General features: G+C 45.7%; 1 protein-coding gene across 2 annotated transcripts; it reads right to left on the bottom strand.

Moving 5' to 3' along the window:
- Positions 1 to 6369: 6369 nt before the first annotated feature.
- Positions 6370 to 15184, bottom strand: SHLD1 (shieldin complex subunit 1). 2 transcript variants are annotated; one of them, XM_072857297.1, is made up of 5 exons: positions 14889 to 15184; positions 14440 to 14693; positions 13759 to 13873; positions 11025 to 11194; positions 6370 to 6758 (listed from the first exon to the last, which is right to left on the bottom strand). In XM_072857297.1, the coding sequence occupies exons 3-5, from the start codon at positions 13851 to 13853 to the stop codon at positions 6742 to 6744; spliced, it is 282 nt and encodes a 93-aa protein (XP_072713398.1). In that variant the 5' UTR covers positions 13854 to 13873; positions 14440 to 14693; positions 14889 to 15184; the 3' UTR covers positions 6370 to 6741. The 2 variants fall into 2 exon arrangements, with proteins under 2 accessions (XP_072713398.1, XP_072713397.1); XM_072857296.1 differs by lacking the exons at positions 6370 to 6758; positions 11025 to 11194 and adding an exon at positions 13992 to 14112 and having other exon boundaries at positions 13858 to 13873.
- Positions 15185 to 18561: the final 3377 nt, after the last annotated feature.

Raw genomic sequence — 18561 nt, 5'->3', positions numbered from 1 at the left:
GAAGTAAAGCCAATACAAACCATGAAGTTTCCTGAAATAAAAGTCCACCAATAACAGTTGATTTAGGGATCATGTTCAAGACTCAGCACACAGCACAGGGTGGGAGGATAGCATTTAGGACTTCTCTAGTCTTTCATTACAGGCTGACAGAGTAAATATTTCCACACTGTTTCGAGGACCATCTACTGAAAGGTCTGTATACTTTTTTGGGAGACACATTACCCAGCATCCACAGCAGGTAGGTGGCTGTATGCGGACAACGGAGACGTGGGGGAAAAAACACCACCACAATTTAGCACAGAATAGGAGACAAGGCAGTGAAAGCGCAAAAGCAAGGAATATTATAAGGGAAGGAAAGAAGAAAACAAAGAACAAGAATAGACTGCAGTGAAAAAAAAAGACCAGGAAAAAAGCAAAAGGCAACTTTGACCTACCTGCAGGGATCCTAGACTTATATTACTAGGTAGTAAGAGACCTTTCAAGAGAGCACCTTTTCAAGACCACTGTCCTAGCCCAGGCATAGTTCAGTGCCCAGCAAGGAAAGACTTCCCTTCCTTCAATACAGGTACTAAATCAGAGAGAAAAAGAGAGAAAAAGAGAGAAAAAGAAAAAATCTAGCAAAACAATGCACAAAGAACTAAAAGCAAGGACAGACTACTCCGAGCCATGTCACAGACATTGCACTGTGCACTGTTCTTGTCCCCACATCTCTAAAAGATCATTGACAAGCTAGAAGGGACACAGAGGATAGTCTAAAGCTGCCTAAAGTCTTGGAATGGCTTTTCTTTGAGATAAAAATAAAATACACCAGGTTTCTTTAGCCTGGAAAAATACAACAGGGAGAATGTGCAAGATGTCTGTAAGACCACAAATGGCTTGGAGAAAGAAACAGCAGTGATCATACACTGTTTCTTAGCCTGCAGGAACTCAAGAGATTTAGAGGATCAAAGGAAGCAAAAGATGCAAAACAAAGCCAGTGGTTCCCCACAGCCCCACTCCCACATTGAGAGAGATAGAGAGGTCCAAAAGCAGTTAGACAAATTCCTGGAAGGATCGTTCATCAGGAGCTAGTGACACAGTGATATGCCATCTGTGGCTCCTAAACCAGAAGTCCTGGAAGCTAAAGGCTTGCAGGGACAGGATCACTTCTCTTTGTACTGCTCTTTAAATATCACTGTTACCTGCTGATGAAGACAAGTTACCACTCAAGCAGTCTTCACTCTGACCCACTTTGGGCATTCTCATACTAGCCTGTCCGGCATTTTCTTCTTTGGAGATGGTTCCTTTTGTATTGTGTGTCAGTTAGAACTGACAAAACCGCTTAAATCCAAAGTTCATTTGTGTGAGGCCTTGTCAGACTCTGACACCTCATGTCTCCTGGCAAGGTGGCTCAGTATTTGCAAATGAGGAGCCTGAAGCATTTAAGAGAAATCTCCACCAAGTGAATGGTGTCTGAAAAAATAAAATAATCTGACACATTTTTGCACACAGGAAAACAAAACCTCACTAAAAATCTTTTAGCAATTTAATGGGTAACGGATGCAGCGGCATACATTCAGTCAGTAAGTTTTGCTATGTATAAGCACATTGGCAACTCAGTATCCAGGCTCTAGATCATATAGTGCACCACAGCAACTCTGCATCCTCTTCACAACGTACGGACTTTACATTTAAAATGGAAAATAACCTAAAGAGTTATGAGCTACCTCAGAAACACGTCTTGTTCTCAATGGTGTTCTCTGATTCATGGCTTAATGGTTCCATTAGAAGTATTTACTGTTCCTTACTCTGAACCTTGTTTCACCTTCTCTGACCAAACAAGGACTAAATAAACTTCCTTCAAAAGTTTGAAATAACAGGTTCTTTGTACCTGGGTCAGACAGGTACAAGGTACTGCTGGGCTCTGTTATCCCAGAAGGCAGCTAGAGACTTCACTGTCCTCTGTATAGCAGATAGCTAGGGAGCACGACGTGGTCGCTGCCCCATGGAGCTCATCAACCATGCGAGTGAAATGCACAGAGCCCACAGGTACAAGAAACAGAGACCACAGCAGTGAAGAGCTGTGCCCAAGATCACAGAGCAGACCACTGGCAGTCAGTGCAGCTGATTTGACAGGACAAGGACCGTAAGAAGGTGGGATGAGAGCAGAATTTGGGTTTGAACAAGCACATTCAGCCTTGAATGTGTGGCATATTTGTTTGCCTCAACTCATTAAGTGGTATAGAAATCCTAGGTATATCATCACCCTTTAAATACATGGCAATATCTTTACAGAATGGTGATTTCAGGAAAAGAAAAAGACTATCTCTGGAAGTCTGGCTCAGATCACAGATCTAATTAGTTCTTTGCTATTAGATTTCACCTGAACTACTTCCTGGGTAAGAAACTGGCAAACCTTAAAGTGCATGCATCTTCAGCCACAAAGTTTCCCCACTTCCCCATCACTACTTAGCATTAAATACTAGAAAGCAGATATGTTTTGCTAGCTTGAAGAAACGTACTAATGGAATGCACAGAAAGTTTTCAGTCTTGCAGGGAGCTGAGCAGCCAACTCCCTGGACAGTCAGGGGAAGCGCAGTCGCTCAGCTCTTTGCAGGGCTGTGTTCTACAGACCCAAACCAGTATTAGCTGGCATCAGCAGGGAGCTCTGGATCAGTCCCTACCTATGAAAGTTACTGTCCAGTACCAGAAACAACAACTTCATCTCTGTCATGCTGATTAGAGCTGAAGAAGCTCTAAATCCAGCACAACAAACACATGCATACATATATCACTAAAAAGAACCCCCAAACCAGTACCCCCATTACCTTCCACAGATACTTAGTCTGTTGCACTTATTAACAAAAGGTGACTCCTTAAGCAATGGCAAGTTGTTACAGGTCAGGCCCACCCCTAAAGCTACCATGCAGATGAGCCACCAGCTCCTAGCTCTACAATAATCATGCAGTAGTTCTCAGTACAAGACTACAGCATCCAGTTACAAGTTTGATAGGCAACTGCTTAGGACTGGCTTTAGGGAGGAAACAAAACTCCTGCCAACATTTAGAACCACTTAGAAACATTTAGAAACTCGAACATTTAGAACAATTTAGAAACCACTTCACTGTGGGAGCATCCCAAACTGGAATTCAACCCATTCTGTTTCTGCCTCTACAAAGAGAGGCTGGCAAGGATTTAATGAGCCTATATGCTCAACTAAAAACAATGAATGAAAGGAAACAACGGTGATGGTCCCTCAAAGTCACCCTCAAATATGCAAATCCCAAGTTCTGTATTGTACCAGCATTTTTTAAGTATTCGGGGATAACATGTAGAACACATATGCTCCTTTCCATGTTGAAAGGCTTGGTAATTAGACTGGCAGATACAGCTGAAACTGTGTGCCTAATGAGAGCAAACCTACCATATCCTCTTTTTCTGGGAAAAAAATATGACCTGGGTAGCAGAAGAAAACTCACTCTGAGCAGAAGATGCATCTCCAAACAAGTCAATACAAAATGTCAGACTACAGCACACAGTTGCACTGCACAGCTGTTCCCCATCACCTCTTGAGAGACAAACTCCCAAGCTCTCCTTTATGCACAGAACCACAGAATCTGATCAGGCAACTTCAGTAAGTGCAACTCCTTGTCTTTGTTACTGAAGCATTTCCTCTGGACTTGATGTCGTGCTTTAACCCCAGCCAGCAACTGAGCCCCACACCGCCACTCGCTCACTCCTCTCCTGGTGGGATGAGGGAGAGAATCAGAAGAGTAAAAGTGAGAAAACTCGTGGGTTGAGATAAAGACAGTTTAATAAGTAAAGCAAAAGCTGCGCACGCAAGCAAAGCAAAACAAGGAATTCATTCACTCCTTCCCATCGGCAGGCAGGTGTTCAGCCATCTCCAGGAAAGCAGGGCTCCATCATGTGTAACGGTTACTTGGGAAGACAAACGCCATCACTCCGAACGTCCCCCCCTTCCTTCTTCTTCCCCATTTTATATACTGAGCATGACGTCATACGGTATGGAATAGCCCTTTGGTCAGTTTGGATCAACTGTCTTGGCTGTGTCCCCTCCCAACTTCTTCTGCACTTGGCAGAGCATGGGGAGCAGAAAAGTCTTTGACTAGTGCAGCAACAACTAAAACAGTGTGTTACCAACACTGTTTTCAGCACAAATCCAAAACATAGCCCCATACTAGCTACTACAAAGAAAATTAACTCTATCTCAGCTGAAACCAGGACACTTGATTTCTAATTATTAATTAATGGTAGTACAAACTGTTCATTTTCACAGAACATAGAGGTACTCTGAAGCATTTAAAGTCTAAAAGGCAAGTCACGCGTCTCAGTTTTTTCCCTTACTGATATAAGTATAGTGCTCTAATTCTCCTTAAAATAGGATTAGTTTTCTTCCTCAGACTGTGAAGAATAAAGCACTGTCTTTTTCTCTTCCAGGATTTATTTTTGGCTGGATGCTTTACGTAACATATTCCTGAAAAATTAATTTACGAAATATGTAAGACCTTCAGCAGCTCAGTGGTGCTGAGTGCTTTATTTTTTGTGTCGTGCGGTTTCCCTGTATTCCTTTTATGTAAGGTAGCATGAATTCCACTTTGCAGCTTCATTCAATATTCAACACAACTGGGCCACAAAGAGATGCTTGGAAAGTTAATGCTGCCAAACTCACCAGAGCCATGTAGTTACCCGACCCAAGGGCCTGCCCCTGACTTCAGTGGAGCTGCATAAATTCAAGTCCACTGAACATCTGCCCCACTGGATCACATCATCTATACAAAATTACTAGGATTTGAAACATTTCACCTTTTTTTTCCTCTTGAGAAGACTAAAGTATTAAGAAAAATCTAGTATTTTGATCATATTTCAGAGTGTACTTGGTTAGAAATCCTCAATTAAAAATAAAAATACACATTCACTTGAAAATAGGTGCTTCTTTGCTTTTGATAAGTTAAACAAATCACCCGCCTTGACAAAAAAAGTGGATGTTTATACCAGTATCAGGGACAAAAGAGAAAGTTGCTAAAAACAGAACTTTTGAAAAGGCTAAAAAAATTACAGTTGCACCCAAAAAAAGCATAATATAACTGAGCTTTAAAGACTCTTCATTTACATAACAAAATCAGATCCCAGCACAGCTGTAATTGTAACAAACAGAAGTAGGAAGGCTATTCCTAGACAAAAACAAATACTTCCCCAACAGAAAACATTAGCCACCTTATGCCAAGATCCATGCAGTAAACAATGTGCAACTAAAAATCCTGAGAAGTATTCCCCCATCAGCCTTGGGGATTGTTTACCATCATTTCTCAACAGCAGTAAACTGACATAGGACTGAGCTCGCTAAAGTGACATACACCGGCTGCTGTATACTGTATGCTGACATACATCACCACCAGCTGAAGAAAAAAAAAATCACTAGCCCTCTAAGTTCCAAGCATGCAAGGCTGGTAGCATCAGAAACTGGTAACATTGCTCACTAGAGGGCAGCAGGAAACAAACCAAAACCAATAAAAATCCAGTAATTCCCAAAATAGGGGCCATGATCTTCAGCAAGGCCAAGGTAGTTATGCACAGGTCATCTACCTAAAAAAATCCCATTCATTCCGATGGTGCTTGGGATCACAATTCAAACTGAAGAAGGTTTGCAAGTGGGAGAGCATGTTAACTTCCTGCAGTCAAAGGAGACTCTTCATAACAACACAAAGCACCTTTGTACAGCACCCTCCCATTCATCTCCACATCAAGCCAAAAAGTAAGATATTCTTTGGGCAATCTATAACTTTTTGGTAAGGGAGACTATCAGAAGTTTCTGCATCTAACCACGGCAGCCAGGAGTGCAAGTTAGCTCAGCTTTGGCTCAGTCTGAAAGTGATTTAAAATATCACGCGTTTTGGATTTACAAAGTTAACATAGACTACTTAAATGAGAATATATATAAAGGTCTTTAGCCTTCAGGTTGTCTTCAGCATGGCCAGACAAAAAAACATTTTGGAAATTCTGCTACTTTTGGTAACAGTTGTAGCTGAGATGGCCAAGCTATAATTTCTATACCAAGTAATGAATCAATACAATAAGTGCTGGGCTGAACTGAACCTTCAAAGCACCCACGAAGTGCCAGCCCTGAAAGGTTGCTGCTGACATGACAAGTACAGCCTGCTCCTTTCATTTTCAGCTTCTATGTCAGCACTTGTGCACAATTCCCGTACAGAAAAAGCACAAACCATGCCAGACTTCTTCAGTAAACATGACCCACTTCTGCAAAAGAGATTAAGCAACTCTTGACAGGCAAGTGGACAGGACGTGGTAAACAGGAGAGAGCATTTAATGACAAGTCAGAACACATGCACCAACATTAGCGTGACTCCTCAGTTGCTAATAAAAGACAAAACAACCCACTGCAAACCCAAGGATGTAAATTCACTGGGTATGTGTACCATTTTTTTCAGAGAAATCACAATTGCCTATAGAACTGAGAGCTGTGTTAACAGGCTGGATATTTCTGCTTTGTTTAACAAACATGCTTGGTTGAAAACCCAGAAAGCAACCGAACAGTCCAAAAATCATGATGTCCTTTATTTTTAAACTAGGATAATCTTGTGATCAGGTGACCTCTTGACGTGAGCGGCAATTTCAGCAGCAGTGCCATGGCCCAGACTGACCGATTTGCCAGGAGCCACTGAGTCTCCAGTGAAATGCTTCTGCTCCATTTTCTCCAAGCTCTCACAACTTCTTCCAAACGGACTACTTCTGACGGAAGGCTACAAAAACCACAATCGATCAAAAGGAACCTACAGCCTGGGTCCCCGCATTGGAAAAGCAATTAATACCCTAACATTACTTTTTCCAGAAGCCACCATTCTGGGAAGACTGTAACCCCGTATGAAAGACAGGACACGTTGCAGAGAGCTCTATCTTGGCATATACCTGTGCTGCTGCCAGAAAGAGCAGCTGTCCCCACCTCCTCCACACAAATATTCACGTGGCTGCCCAGCAAGCTGGGTCAATTGCCTGAGCTGGCTCCTCATGTGGCCACCTGAATACCAACGCTAAGGACGGAGCAGGAATAAGAAGCGCAGCCAGGGGCAGCCTGGGACTCTCGCTGCATTAAAGAGGTCAGGGCAGTCCATGGAAAATAACCAAAGGTAAGCCTGGGCTCAAACCTGAGGCAAATTGCAGGAACCAAAGCAGTGCTTTTGGAGAGGCAACTAAAGGTTGAACACCCCCAAACTGGCTTTTATTATTGATTTTTTTGTAAAAGCTAGCCAGCTTTTAGATACACACAGGCCTCTCCAATCACACAGTGAACTCTGTCTTCCTGCTCCACCCCATCTCTCCAGCATCATGCTTCCTCTCCTACTGTCATCCTTCCTCTGTTTTCTCTGTTCCTGTGACTACATTTTCCATGTACCTTCCCCTTCCGCTGGATGACCCTATCTACCCATCCATTCTCCTAACGACACAGCTTTTTAAGTACTTTTCATTACAAAGAAAAAGGGATTAAGGGAGAAGCTACAGGACAAACAAGGAGACCCATTCCGCCAAGATCGCTAGACCCAGGGAACAGCCATGCAGGCAGACAGGGCTGAGCTTTGCCCATGCTTCAGACAAGCAGTCTCCCAAGCATGGTGCCACGGCTGAGCTCTCAAACGCTGCCTCCAAGCTTGGTAGCATCGCTCCAGGGCTGCGCTGACAAACCCAACTCTGTCAGACCATGCAGCACGGGCAGAGCCCAGGACCCTGCCTGCACCACATCTGTAGTCTATTCTCTAACCCTTTCTTAGGCTGCAATTTTTCCAGGCAAAGACTATGTTTCCACTGCCCTGGTACGCTCTGGTTCAGTGCCCTACAAGAAAAAGGAACATTGCCAGTGACTTATTTCACTGTAAACAACCTTTACTAGTTGCCTTTCAAATATTACTCCAAATAATTTAAGGCTTCCCACACACACACTTGGGCACTGCCAACTAAGAAATTTTGCTGGCAACTTTTCTTAATCTGGAGGAAGTATTAAGGTGTTGCTGCAGCGTTGTGCAACTAAGTGATGCAGATTAGAAACATTATAAACAATTAATTTTTTTATTATTATTTTCCAGTATGGGGTAAAAAAAAAAGGAAGCATACTGAAAGGTTCACTGATCTAATTTAATTTTCTCAGTCTATCAACACTTAAACACTTGAATTCACTATGACAATAAGCTAAAAGTATGCATGTTTGTTGCAAGAGCAGAACCTTCACTCCTGCACAAATCGTAAAACCACTCATTTATACACAACTTAGACATTTAGTAGTATTCCCACAGGACTACTGTTTTCTTGCCTAGGGATACCTGCTTTCAGAAGGCCCTGTTTTCATGGCTAATGGGTACTATCTTCTGCTACTACAAGTGATGGAGCCTCTCTAGACTAGTAAGACCCATTACTAGTGACTCAGGCACTAGGAATACCTCCATATCCATTTCCAACTCCTGAGGCTGGGATGGCATGATATTTCAGTCAGTCTCAGTCCAGTTCATGTGACATATGTCAGAAAACACAGCCTATGCTGTCAGTCTGCTTCTTTGCTAAGGAAGCTGTCACACGCCCAGAGACGTAACAGCCTTTTAGAAATGCTTTTGAATCACTAAGGAAGATTCCCACCCCTAATAAAAATCTTTCAAGTTTGATGAGAAGACCCATCATCCATCCTGCCCAAGCCCCAGGATACAATCTTCTGGTCATACTGTGGGGTGCAAGCTATAGCCACCCCTGCTCTCCTAATTTATCTTGTGCCACAGCAGCAGTTTACAATGTCTCATGAGAAAACAAACAAGCAAAGGAGCTTCCTTTCCCAAGATATGTTTGACAGAACTTGCTTGTCCAAGAATATCTGGTGCAGGCAGACTGTTTTTAAAACCGTCTTCCTGTCACTTCTGCCACACTGACCAAACTCAATGGCTTAGAAAGCTGAAGTTGCGTCAAAAAAGAAAGAGAGTTTAAGTGAGTATGTGTATTGGTTTGATGCTGTTATAAGGAGAAAGGAACCAAGATGTTCAGAGCATGAACTGAGTCCTATGTGATACTTGGTTATTTTACTCCCAGGAGCACAGGGTAAGGAACGATTTTATAGCATGCATCCCAGTTATTGCCAAGTGGTTTCAGTTGCGAAGGGTCTCTAAAACAAGCGATGAAGGAGGCCTGATCTGCCCTCCTCAGCACACCCGGAATCCCCACTGACACCAGGGAGTGCTGGAGACAGCAAGAAGGCAGGATCTGGCCTCTCAGCATGCCTCGGTACTGAGCTTCAGCTACATATTCCACACATGCACCGTAAATTACTCCCTCAATGCTGTCATTTGGGTTTAGAGCTGCCTATCTTCATTTCTGCATATGTCACCGCCGCTATGCCTCAGACCAGTGTTAGGACTGCTGAGTGGTCATGCAGTTCTTCTGTGCATCCCATTTATCAGAGCAATCAAGTCCAGTTGCACCGAGTCACACTAAATGGTGTTTGAACAACTAAGCTACCCTACAAACATTGCAGGAATTGCCTCACAGCTCCCAGAATTTCTTCATACCTGCGACACAGGGCTTGTGAAATCTGAGTAGACAAATGCCTTCCAGCCTGTCTCACTGTTAGAGGAACTTCCCCATCCTTCTCTTTCACGACAGCGGAAAAGACAGGACATTCTTCGTAGTGGTGGTCACCACTCTTACGCACAAAAAATAAAGCAAAACTTCAAACCACATCACTGTTCCTCTAATGCAATATAGATCATGGAATGTGATATGGATCATGGTTTAAAGTAGAGGTTACAGTAGACGATTTGCATCATTAGTAACATAAGACACGTGATTTCCTGGTCTGCATAGGAAAACCAAAGCAAGGATTGGTATCTACTGTTTGCAGATTTCATTACAGTTCTGGATGTCCCACAATTAAGAGGTGAAGACAACTGCACAGGCAAGTAGTCAACATCAACAGAGCTAGATTACTTTGGTAGATCCCGCTGCTTAGCATGCAAAATAGTGGAATTCCCACTGAAAAAACTCACATGTCTAATTCCAAGCCAACTTCTTGGAACTATGCCAAAGTAAACCACACAGTGCCAGAGGAAGAAGAGGAGCCAAACTCTACTTTTACACTACTTAAGACTCCAAAGCAACCAGAAATGTAATCAGTGACGTTTCAGCTGCTCAGGTGCCTTGACAAACGATCTCCACACATTATTTGCTGATCAGATTTTATTCCCCCGCCCCAATATTAAATATAATTACTACAACCTTCAGCCCAGCCAGTACGAATATATGGCAAGAAGTGTCACTGGGCCAGTGCATTTCAATTTCACGCTTCCTGCCATATATTCACACTGACTGGGTCAAGGGGTGTAGTCATCAGAATGTGCCAGCTATCCCTTGATCTTCTCAGATACACCATTACTCCTGAGAATCTGGAGTAGTGGCTGACCTGAAATGCTGCTTCTGCAGGAATCAGTCCTCCTTCAAGTGAGGAAACTGCTGTCTCCCAAGAGCTGAACTGAAGCAGTTCTATCACAGTCATGTCATTAGCACAAGCAAACATTCACTGTTACAAATTTAAAGTAACAGGCTACAGAGGCCACATCCTGAGCTCAGGAGTGGAAGATACATGATGAGCATGTGAAGAACATGAGGAAAAGTTTAAAAACATTTCTTACTAACTATGGTAATTTCAGACAGTATCTCCTACTGGAAATTGCCTGGAGGATTGCTCTGTGGGTTAGTTCAAGTAACTCTTTTCCTCTGAGAACACACTAAACATGAAGAAACAGTGTTGTCAAAACATTAGCAGCTGATAGTATCCTCTGAACTCCTCTCCTGTGTCTCATGGACCCACAGTTCACACTGTATCTGTCAAGCCGGAACTGACTGTAGTTCTGGTAAACTGTGTTTTAAGACAAGGCAGATGCACCAGTATCAGACTGCTGTTACTCAGTCAAATGACACACTGCCTAAATAGATAATGCATTGGCTAAAGAAAGAGCAAGTGGAGAGGCAGAAGCTGTTACCTGTTGGCAGAGAGGGAAAAGTATCCACAGAACGAAAAAGCTCCTCGCTGTTTTCAGAGCTGTGTGGTGGCAGAAAGTGCTCTGCTAGGTCACAAACAGAGGGTAGGTCCAATATGCTGCTCTCCTCCGAGTGACGACTTGGTGACATCTCTTTTCCTTCCATGGTCCCACTGCAGAGACACAAATGCGACTGAGCTGTGTTTTTAGAGCATGAAAATCTAAGAAGAAGTCAACAGAAATGATCTGGCATTTTGCACTGCTTTATGAGCTGAGAGAAGCTGTTCTAGCATATTTGTTCTTCCTTTAAGAAAATAAGAGAAAATTTGAAGATGTAAAGGAAGAACAGCAAAACCCATAGACAACAGCCCTCAGCCCTAAGTAGGATAACTAGGTGTCCACAACAAATCTGGCCTTCCTGGAGGCTTCCCAGAAGTACAGATTCAGGCCCCAAAACTAGAAAGCTATGGAGTATATTCCTTTCAGGGTATATTATATGTGCAATTTAAAAGGAAACATGTTCTACAGGATCCCTTTCCACTGATGCTTCTATAAGTCACAAGTTAAACCCATCCCTCCTGGCTCTGTTCATGAAGTTCATCATGCTTACTAGCAGAAGGAAAAAGCATCTTAAAACTTGGTGGTCTCAATCTCACAGGGATGGCAAGGATTTCCTGGTGGGGAGACACTAGGGCAGCTGTGTTGTATATCCTGTGCACAGCACTTTGGAAAACTGCAGTTGAAATATCCCCACATCCCAACACCCTTCTCTTGAGCTCCCTGAACCAGTCCACCACCACAGAGGGCAGGAACACACAGACAGGTGGAGAGCACGGCGCGCCTGGTGCCATCCAGCTCCACACCAAGGGACACTGTGGATGGGCAACTCTTTTGGAGAGGATGAAACTAAAGTGTTCCAGTCCAGCAGCTCCAAGCACAGCCACACAAGTGTCTGGGGCAGGAGAGGAGTGAAAGGCAAAAACTTGGTGGGGCAGCTCACAGAATGACAGAGAGAAACCTTGGGCCAAAGCACAATTAGCACTGATTCAGTAAGAGGGGCTCTCTATAGACCTCAAGGAAAGACACCTGCAAGAAAAGATGCAGAAGAGCCCCAAACACCCTCAGCTTCCACCTGAGACCTCAGCTACTAGCCTTTGGCCACCCTGCACAACCCCTTATAAGGCAGCTGAGACTCTCCACTAACAGTAAAGGCTCTGAGCAGAGCACTGTTGTACTCCAGCTCACACCTCTAGCAACACCAAATAGAGCAGGAATTGACCCAGTCCTTACTGCAAGGCCTTATGCCAGAAGGACTTCCAGGCAGGAGCTTCACTTAAACACCCACTGAGGACTGATGATGAGATTGAGCAGGGTACATGTGAGCTGACATTGTGGTTTTTTCCCCTCACTCAAGTGACAGATGAAGCTTTTCATGGAAAAAACATGGACAGAACAAGAGTGTTTCTCATTAAATGTGAATTTAGTTCCCAGCTCTTACAGAGACTCCACGAGATTTTATGCAAGTTTTTTCCTTCATCTGTTTTGTCTACCTATATGCAATAAAAAAAAGCAGATTGTGGCTATCTGCGCTGCCCCCTTCACCAGCTGTATCATTCTGCTATTTTGGTAAAGAGTGACAGGACAGAAGAACCAGATCCAGTGGTCAGGCAATGGCCTGGGACCCTGCAGGCTCACATTTATTTCCTCTTCTATAAAACGAAGAAGGCAACACACTCCTATCTCAGGGGTGTTCTCAGTGAGGAGTATTACAGCCACAGGGGCCAAAGAAATCCCTAGAAGGGACAAGCACTGAAAAATGAAGTAAATACCCCCATGCAGATTTTTTTAAAAAAAACCCACCATTCCTTAGCTGCTTCTGTGTTGAGTAAACTTGTTGCTAAGATGCACCTCTGACCTTTGCAGAATGCTAACTCACTAATGAACAGAGTGGAGATGTTGGCTGTAATACTGGAGGAGACCAGCTGCCTTGCCTTGGGAGGGACAAGCAAGGTCAGTGCATTCACAGAAAGTTTCCAGGAAAAGCAGAGTGGAAGGTTAAAAACAAAACAAAGCACACAACCCGCTGCCCCCCAACAGCCACATCAGAGGGAAGCCTCTCCTCCATTGCTCTTCATGTCCCAAAACACAGATGATCTGTGCGTAAGGAACACAGAGGGGAAACTTTCCTCAAATATTGTTTTCATGATTTGTGCTACTTTTTAAGTACATTAATATTTTAGAGAACAAAACTGCCTATTTCAGCCCTTGGTCTGGAAAAAAAACCACACCAAAAACCCAACCAATCCTACCCCTCCAAGGGCAAGTGGGAGATTATAGCAAGAGGAGCTGCTGGTGTGGTACCACAACAGCTTAAGGCTGCCATTGATATGGGCTGCTGTGATCCCGGCTGTCTGTGCCAGCTGCCTGTGCCAGCCTCCTTCCTCGTATTGCCACGACAGGGCTAACAACATGTGCAGCCACACAATGATCAGGTTCAGATATAACAAATCACCTTTTTTTTAAAAAAAAAAAAAAGTTTTCCCTTGGATCAGCTCCCTTTAGTCCTCCAACAATTTCAGAGTGCAGTTTGACCATGTAAGGCAGCTTAAGTCAAGGCTACAGCAGTTCTACTCCCAAAACTGATGGAGAAACTTGTTTGTGAGGATAAGCAAGACCTCAGCTAAGCCCTGGACCTTCAGGCACGTCGAAGAGACACACTATTACCTCTGTGCCATACCTGGGAAGAGTACTGATGCAGAAGTAGTCCCCTTGGACAGAGTCTGGGAGCAAACAGTCTGTCACCATTTCAGGATCCCCTCCTTCTTCCTTCATGGTTTGTCAATCCCAGCTTGCTAGAATGAAACAAACAGGTTGGTTACATGCTTTGCATCAGCGGGTCAGACTGACGGACAGTGTGACCTTCCAAAGCACCTATGTCAGCCAATGTCAACAGCCAGTCATCACATATACCACTGTTTGTTGGGTCTGGCACAGAGAAAGGTTTTTTCTAGGAATCAGAAATAGCACATCCAGCGATGCCCTTGAATCTTTTGACACTGATGGAGACCTCCTGGAAAGCAGTCGGTACACTCTAGAAATAAAACCAAGATTTTCTTTACAAGAAGGTGCCAGATGGGCTGTTTATTCAAAGCCTGTAACGCAGAGAAGCGAATTACAGATGGCATCCTTCCCTCCCTCTTGCAGAGGAGCAGATAGTTCCCCAACAGGTTTATCTAGCGGTGTTTTGACACCAACACTGATAGCCTGTGCTGTGTCAAACCTTGACCAGGAAATGCATTTTAAGAGGGCCATGAAACCAAGCCTGCAGACCAAGCCACAGGCCCACGAAACCCAAATCCTGTTTCCCACCCTCTGCCATTACCTCATTATTTTCAGTGAGCAACCAGGACAAACGTACTTTCTGGAGGAAACTGGCTTTGCCTCTGGGCAACCCTCAACCTGCGGCACTGTGCTGCTACTGGGAATTTCCCGGACAAACGCGTGCCAGGGGTCCTGTACAAACACGCCGGGTCGATGGTGCGCTGCGGCACGTGCGATGGGCACGTCGGTGGGTGCGAGGCGCTGGCCTTACCGGCTGCCCTGCTCAGCCGGTTTTGGGGGGCGCAGGAGAGGGGATCATCTTCCTCACAGTCTCGTTTCTTTCCCCCTTTCCTGCAGGCAGAGACACGCGTTATTTCAACAACCGCTCCCTCGGCACCAAAAGGAAACAAGAGCAACAGAGAGCAGCGCCCCCCCCCCCGCCCCCCCGTCCTGGTGCGAGCCAGGCCCTCCCAAAGCCCCCGCGGCCTCGCCATGGCTGCGGCCTCCACCTCCCCGCCACTTTCTGAGAAGAGGAGGCTGCAGCACCCCATGGACAGCAAAACATCACGGAGCGGAATAAGGGGAAAACCAAAAGCACGCCACGGCTGCCCCGGGCCGGGCCGTATCTCCACAGCCCCCCTCCGGCACTCCTCCACGCTGCTGGGCGGGAGACGATGGCCCCGGACACAGTCCCGCCCCGCTCCGAGGCCGCCGGGCGCCATGTCAGCGAAGGGCGAGGTGAAGCGGGCAGAGCCATCTTGGCTATGGGCAGGCGCCGCTGGAAGGGCCCCGAGCACGGCGCTGGGTGAGGGGCGGGGGACGGCGGCGAAGCCGGCGCTGGCACGGACCCGGGCGGCAATGGCAGACGCGGCGCCTCCCTGCCGCGCCCCCGGGCCGGCGAGAGCGTCTGCGCGGGCGGCGGGTCCGCGCCTGGGGGCAGCTGGGCTGGGGCACCCCGCGGGGCTGCGGGCGGGCTTTGTGTGGAGAGAAAGAGAAAAGAGAAGAAAAATACATACAGAGAAATAGGGGGGGATCAAAGCTGTTTCCAGTCAGGTTTTCCTCAAAACACATTTAACTCGGTTTTAATTCTCTGTCTTCAGAGAGGAGAGGTTTTGGTACCACCGCCCTTCCCCTGGGTGAGGTGAGGCAGCAGCAGGGCTGCCAGCGGTGCCATCCCACCCCTGGCACACGGGCTTTTGTCTCGTCCCGCTCAGGATTTCATTGTTTTACACCGCTGCTGTACAAGCCCCAACGCAAGGCGCAGCCTGGAAAAGGCCCAAGGACTGGTGGAGCACAGGGCTGTGCTGGGTCTGTGAGGTGGAAACAACATAGCAGGGCCCAGAGGAAAAAAACCCACAATTCTCACTCAGGATGTCAGCAGTTGGGTAGGCTGTGAGTCTTTTTCCTACGTCTGACAGAGCTCATCTACAATAATTCCTATGGAGGTCAAGGAAACAGGAGGCCAGTTGTCGGCTGCTGCGCACCAGGCGTGTCCACGCTCTCCCATGTGCCACCAAGTTTAACAGGCAGCATGGTAGAAGCTTTGCAAACCCTGCTGGAAAGTAGGATACAAATCACACTGAATTTGGGGCACACACATCATTTCGGCACGTGGCACGATTGCTGTGTGCTGTGATGGCCATGGCAGGCGTGGTGACAAGGACCCCAGCGGCAGTCACGCGGGAGCAACACAGACATCCTGACCTTCTAATGGGTGCAGTGAGTGCCCCCAGCCACATGCCGGACGCTTTCCCAGCAAAGCGAATATATTGCAGTGCCACCTGACAGAGAGTGTGTGGCACAGCCAGACATCCCAGGACACTGCTGCTGGTGGGGGTCAGGGAGCAGCCCCTTTTATTGTCTGGGCAGGCAGTTGGGGAGGAAAGCTGCCGGCCGGCCTGCTGGGGAGAAGTGCTGCCAGGGGAGAACTGGCTGCGCTTCTTGGCACACACGCCACCAGTGAGACGGGGAAGGAGCTGGTAGCTTTTTTCAAGAGCCTTTGGACTGCAAAGCAGTGATGGCAAACTGATGTGTTTAGAAGGAAATCATTAAAAGAAAGAAAATAAATTTGAAGTTCCATGGTTGCCAAGAGGGTTTCGTTTTGCTCCCAGGTGAGCTGTCTCGAGCCAGGGAGGGTTCCCACAAGGAGAGACTTTGAGGCTGCTTTTCAGGCACAGCAGCCGTGACTCTGCCTTACACTTACAGCCTCCCTCAAGCCAGGCGTGCGCTTTTGGGGTCACCGTGCAAGTAGAGATGCAAGCCTAGCTACCTCCTAGGCTGTAACTAAACCCAGATACTGCTCTAGTGCCAGGCTACCTCTTACCATTCACTGTCTGTCCCCAAGAACTAACCATCCTTCTGGGGAGTGAGATGGCCCCATAAAAATGAGCTGGAAGGCAGCACTCCAACGCTTCATTTCCTTGCAGGGAGCGGGGCTGGAGCTGAGCTGGGGAATGCAAAACATCAGCAGGTCTGCCTTATTTAGCTATGGGAGCACGTGCAATATTACAGCATCCAGAAAACAGCCATCTCCATGATTTCACCTCCCTGGATCATCCCAAGTCTCTGCCATCAGAAAAGCTCTGGCAGTGGGGAACTTGGTAGATGTTGCTGGCTACTGGAAAAGCAAGGAGCTCCAGCAAACAGAACTGACGAGGAAGCCGTAGTGCTTACTAACAAACTTCTCCAGCTTACCAGTTTCTATTTGTCATATTAGGTGGACAACCAAACCTTTGAACTTACCTTTATTTCCCTCCTCTCCCTCACCAAAAGGCAGAGGTCCTTCACCCTCCTGATAGAGCAGTGCACTCCCCTGGTCCCCTTGCCATTGTAATCTACAGTCTTTACCTTTATTCCTTATGGACTGCATTATCAGCAAACAGATTACATTTGCCTACAGTATTTAGGGCAAGTCTGTAAGTGTGTACTATGCTCCTTCTTTTTATCAGTGTGTTAATGTTAGCACATGATAAAACTATGCCAGCAGCTGTGTCTGAAGTTAGTTAAAGCGGAAGGTACACGTGAGGCAGGAAATGCAGAATTAAACCCCACACTTGACATTTAGCAAAGATCAAACTACTGAGAGTCACACATGGGGAAAAGGAAATACATTTTCTGACTATTGCAGCTCTGTTGCAATCTGAGTTTTCAGTGTTGACAGTCTCAGAGACAGAGTCTTAAGTTGTACAATTTCATGTCATTGAAGCTAACATGTATCTGCCGACTTACCATCTTAAAAACTTAATACATAACATGAAGGAAAAAAGTCTATAAACAGCGGAACTAGCAAGTTCATGTCTTTTCAGTCCTTTCCCACTGTCACACCACAGGGGAGCAACTCTGTCTACTCACTTCCTTCTTTCACAATAGCTAGAAGTGAATTTAGTACATGAAAACAGAATAATGGCTGAATAGCTTCTATTCAGCAGGAAGTACCCAGGGCAGAAGGGATGCTAAGGAGACACGAACAAGGTTGATTTTCTCACTGTTGAACTATACAAAGATTGTTCTGTTGTTTAATAGAAATGATTAAGCCAAAGTTTGTAGTCTGCATACTTAAGTGTTTTGAGTTCACTTCCTCACAACGAACTAGCCCCTTGTTCTCAAAACTGAAAGCAAGAAAAAATATCAGTATATTTAAATCTATTATTTGCATGCACTTTACTTCCCAGCTCTAGAAACTTACTAAAACGGATGGAGGATCAGGCCGTGCTGGATTCCCATTCTGAAGTTCGCCTCACGCCCTGCAGACAGTGCTTTAGTGGCCTTTGCTCTGGAAAAGCCTCTTGTGGTTACCCCAGGAATGAGTGTTTTCAGGCTTTAGGCAAGCCAATCTGAGAAACAGCTCTTCGAATCCACGAGATTAAAAACTGCAACCAGCAGCTTTTTGCAACTTGCAAAAAAAAAAAAAACTTGCAACCACCACTCCTTCCAGACCAGTAAGGTTTGCTGGTGGTACTACAAACAGCAAAGGGCAGAGGAAGGCTGGAAGAAGAGCTCTTTTCCACCGCCCCATAAAAGGTAAGATACCTGGCATTCTCAAGTAACTTTTCTCAATCATCCTCCCTTCACCTATAGGCGTGTCCTTTGTGTGCACTCCATAGTACAGCATGGAAGGTGCAGCTTACCTGCAGAGGCAAGAGACATAAAAGCTGCATTATGACAGCAGGCACACAAGGAACGTCTCCAAGCTCCTAGGTCTAGGTGTATTATCCATCTG

The sequence above is a fragment of the Ciconia boyciana genome, chromosome 3, assembly GCF_034638445.1.
Source record: "Ciconia boyciana chromosome 3, ASM3463844v1, whole genome shotgun sequence".
Taxonomy (NCBI): domain Eukaryota; kingdom Metazoa; phylum Chordata; class Aves; order Ciconiiformes; family Ciconiidae; genus Ciconia; species Ciconia boyciana.
The sequence above is the reverse complement of the archived record's forward strand: the minus strand, read 5'-3'. Positions and strand labels throughout refer to the sequence as shown.

What these genes read in the sequence shown, in the direction of transcription:
- SHLD1 (XM_072857296.1), bottom strand. Translation starts at nt 15,064, where the DNA reads ATGGCGCCCGGCGGCCTCGGAGCGGGGCGGGACTGTGTCCGGGGCCAT. An exon ending in GATGTTTTGCTGTCCATGGG is followed by an intron (nt 14,694 to 14,888) that starts GTGCTGCAGCCT and finishes CTCTGCCTGCAG; the next exon opens with GAAAGGGGGAAAGAAACGAG. An exon ending in AAGCCAGTTTCCTCCAGAAA is followed by an intron (nt 14,113 to 14,439) that starts GTACGTTTGTCC and finishes TTTTATTTCTAG; the next exon opens with AGTGTACCGACTGCTTTCCA.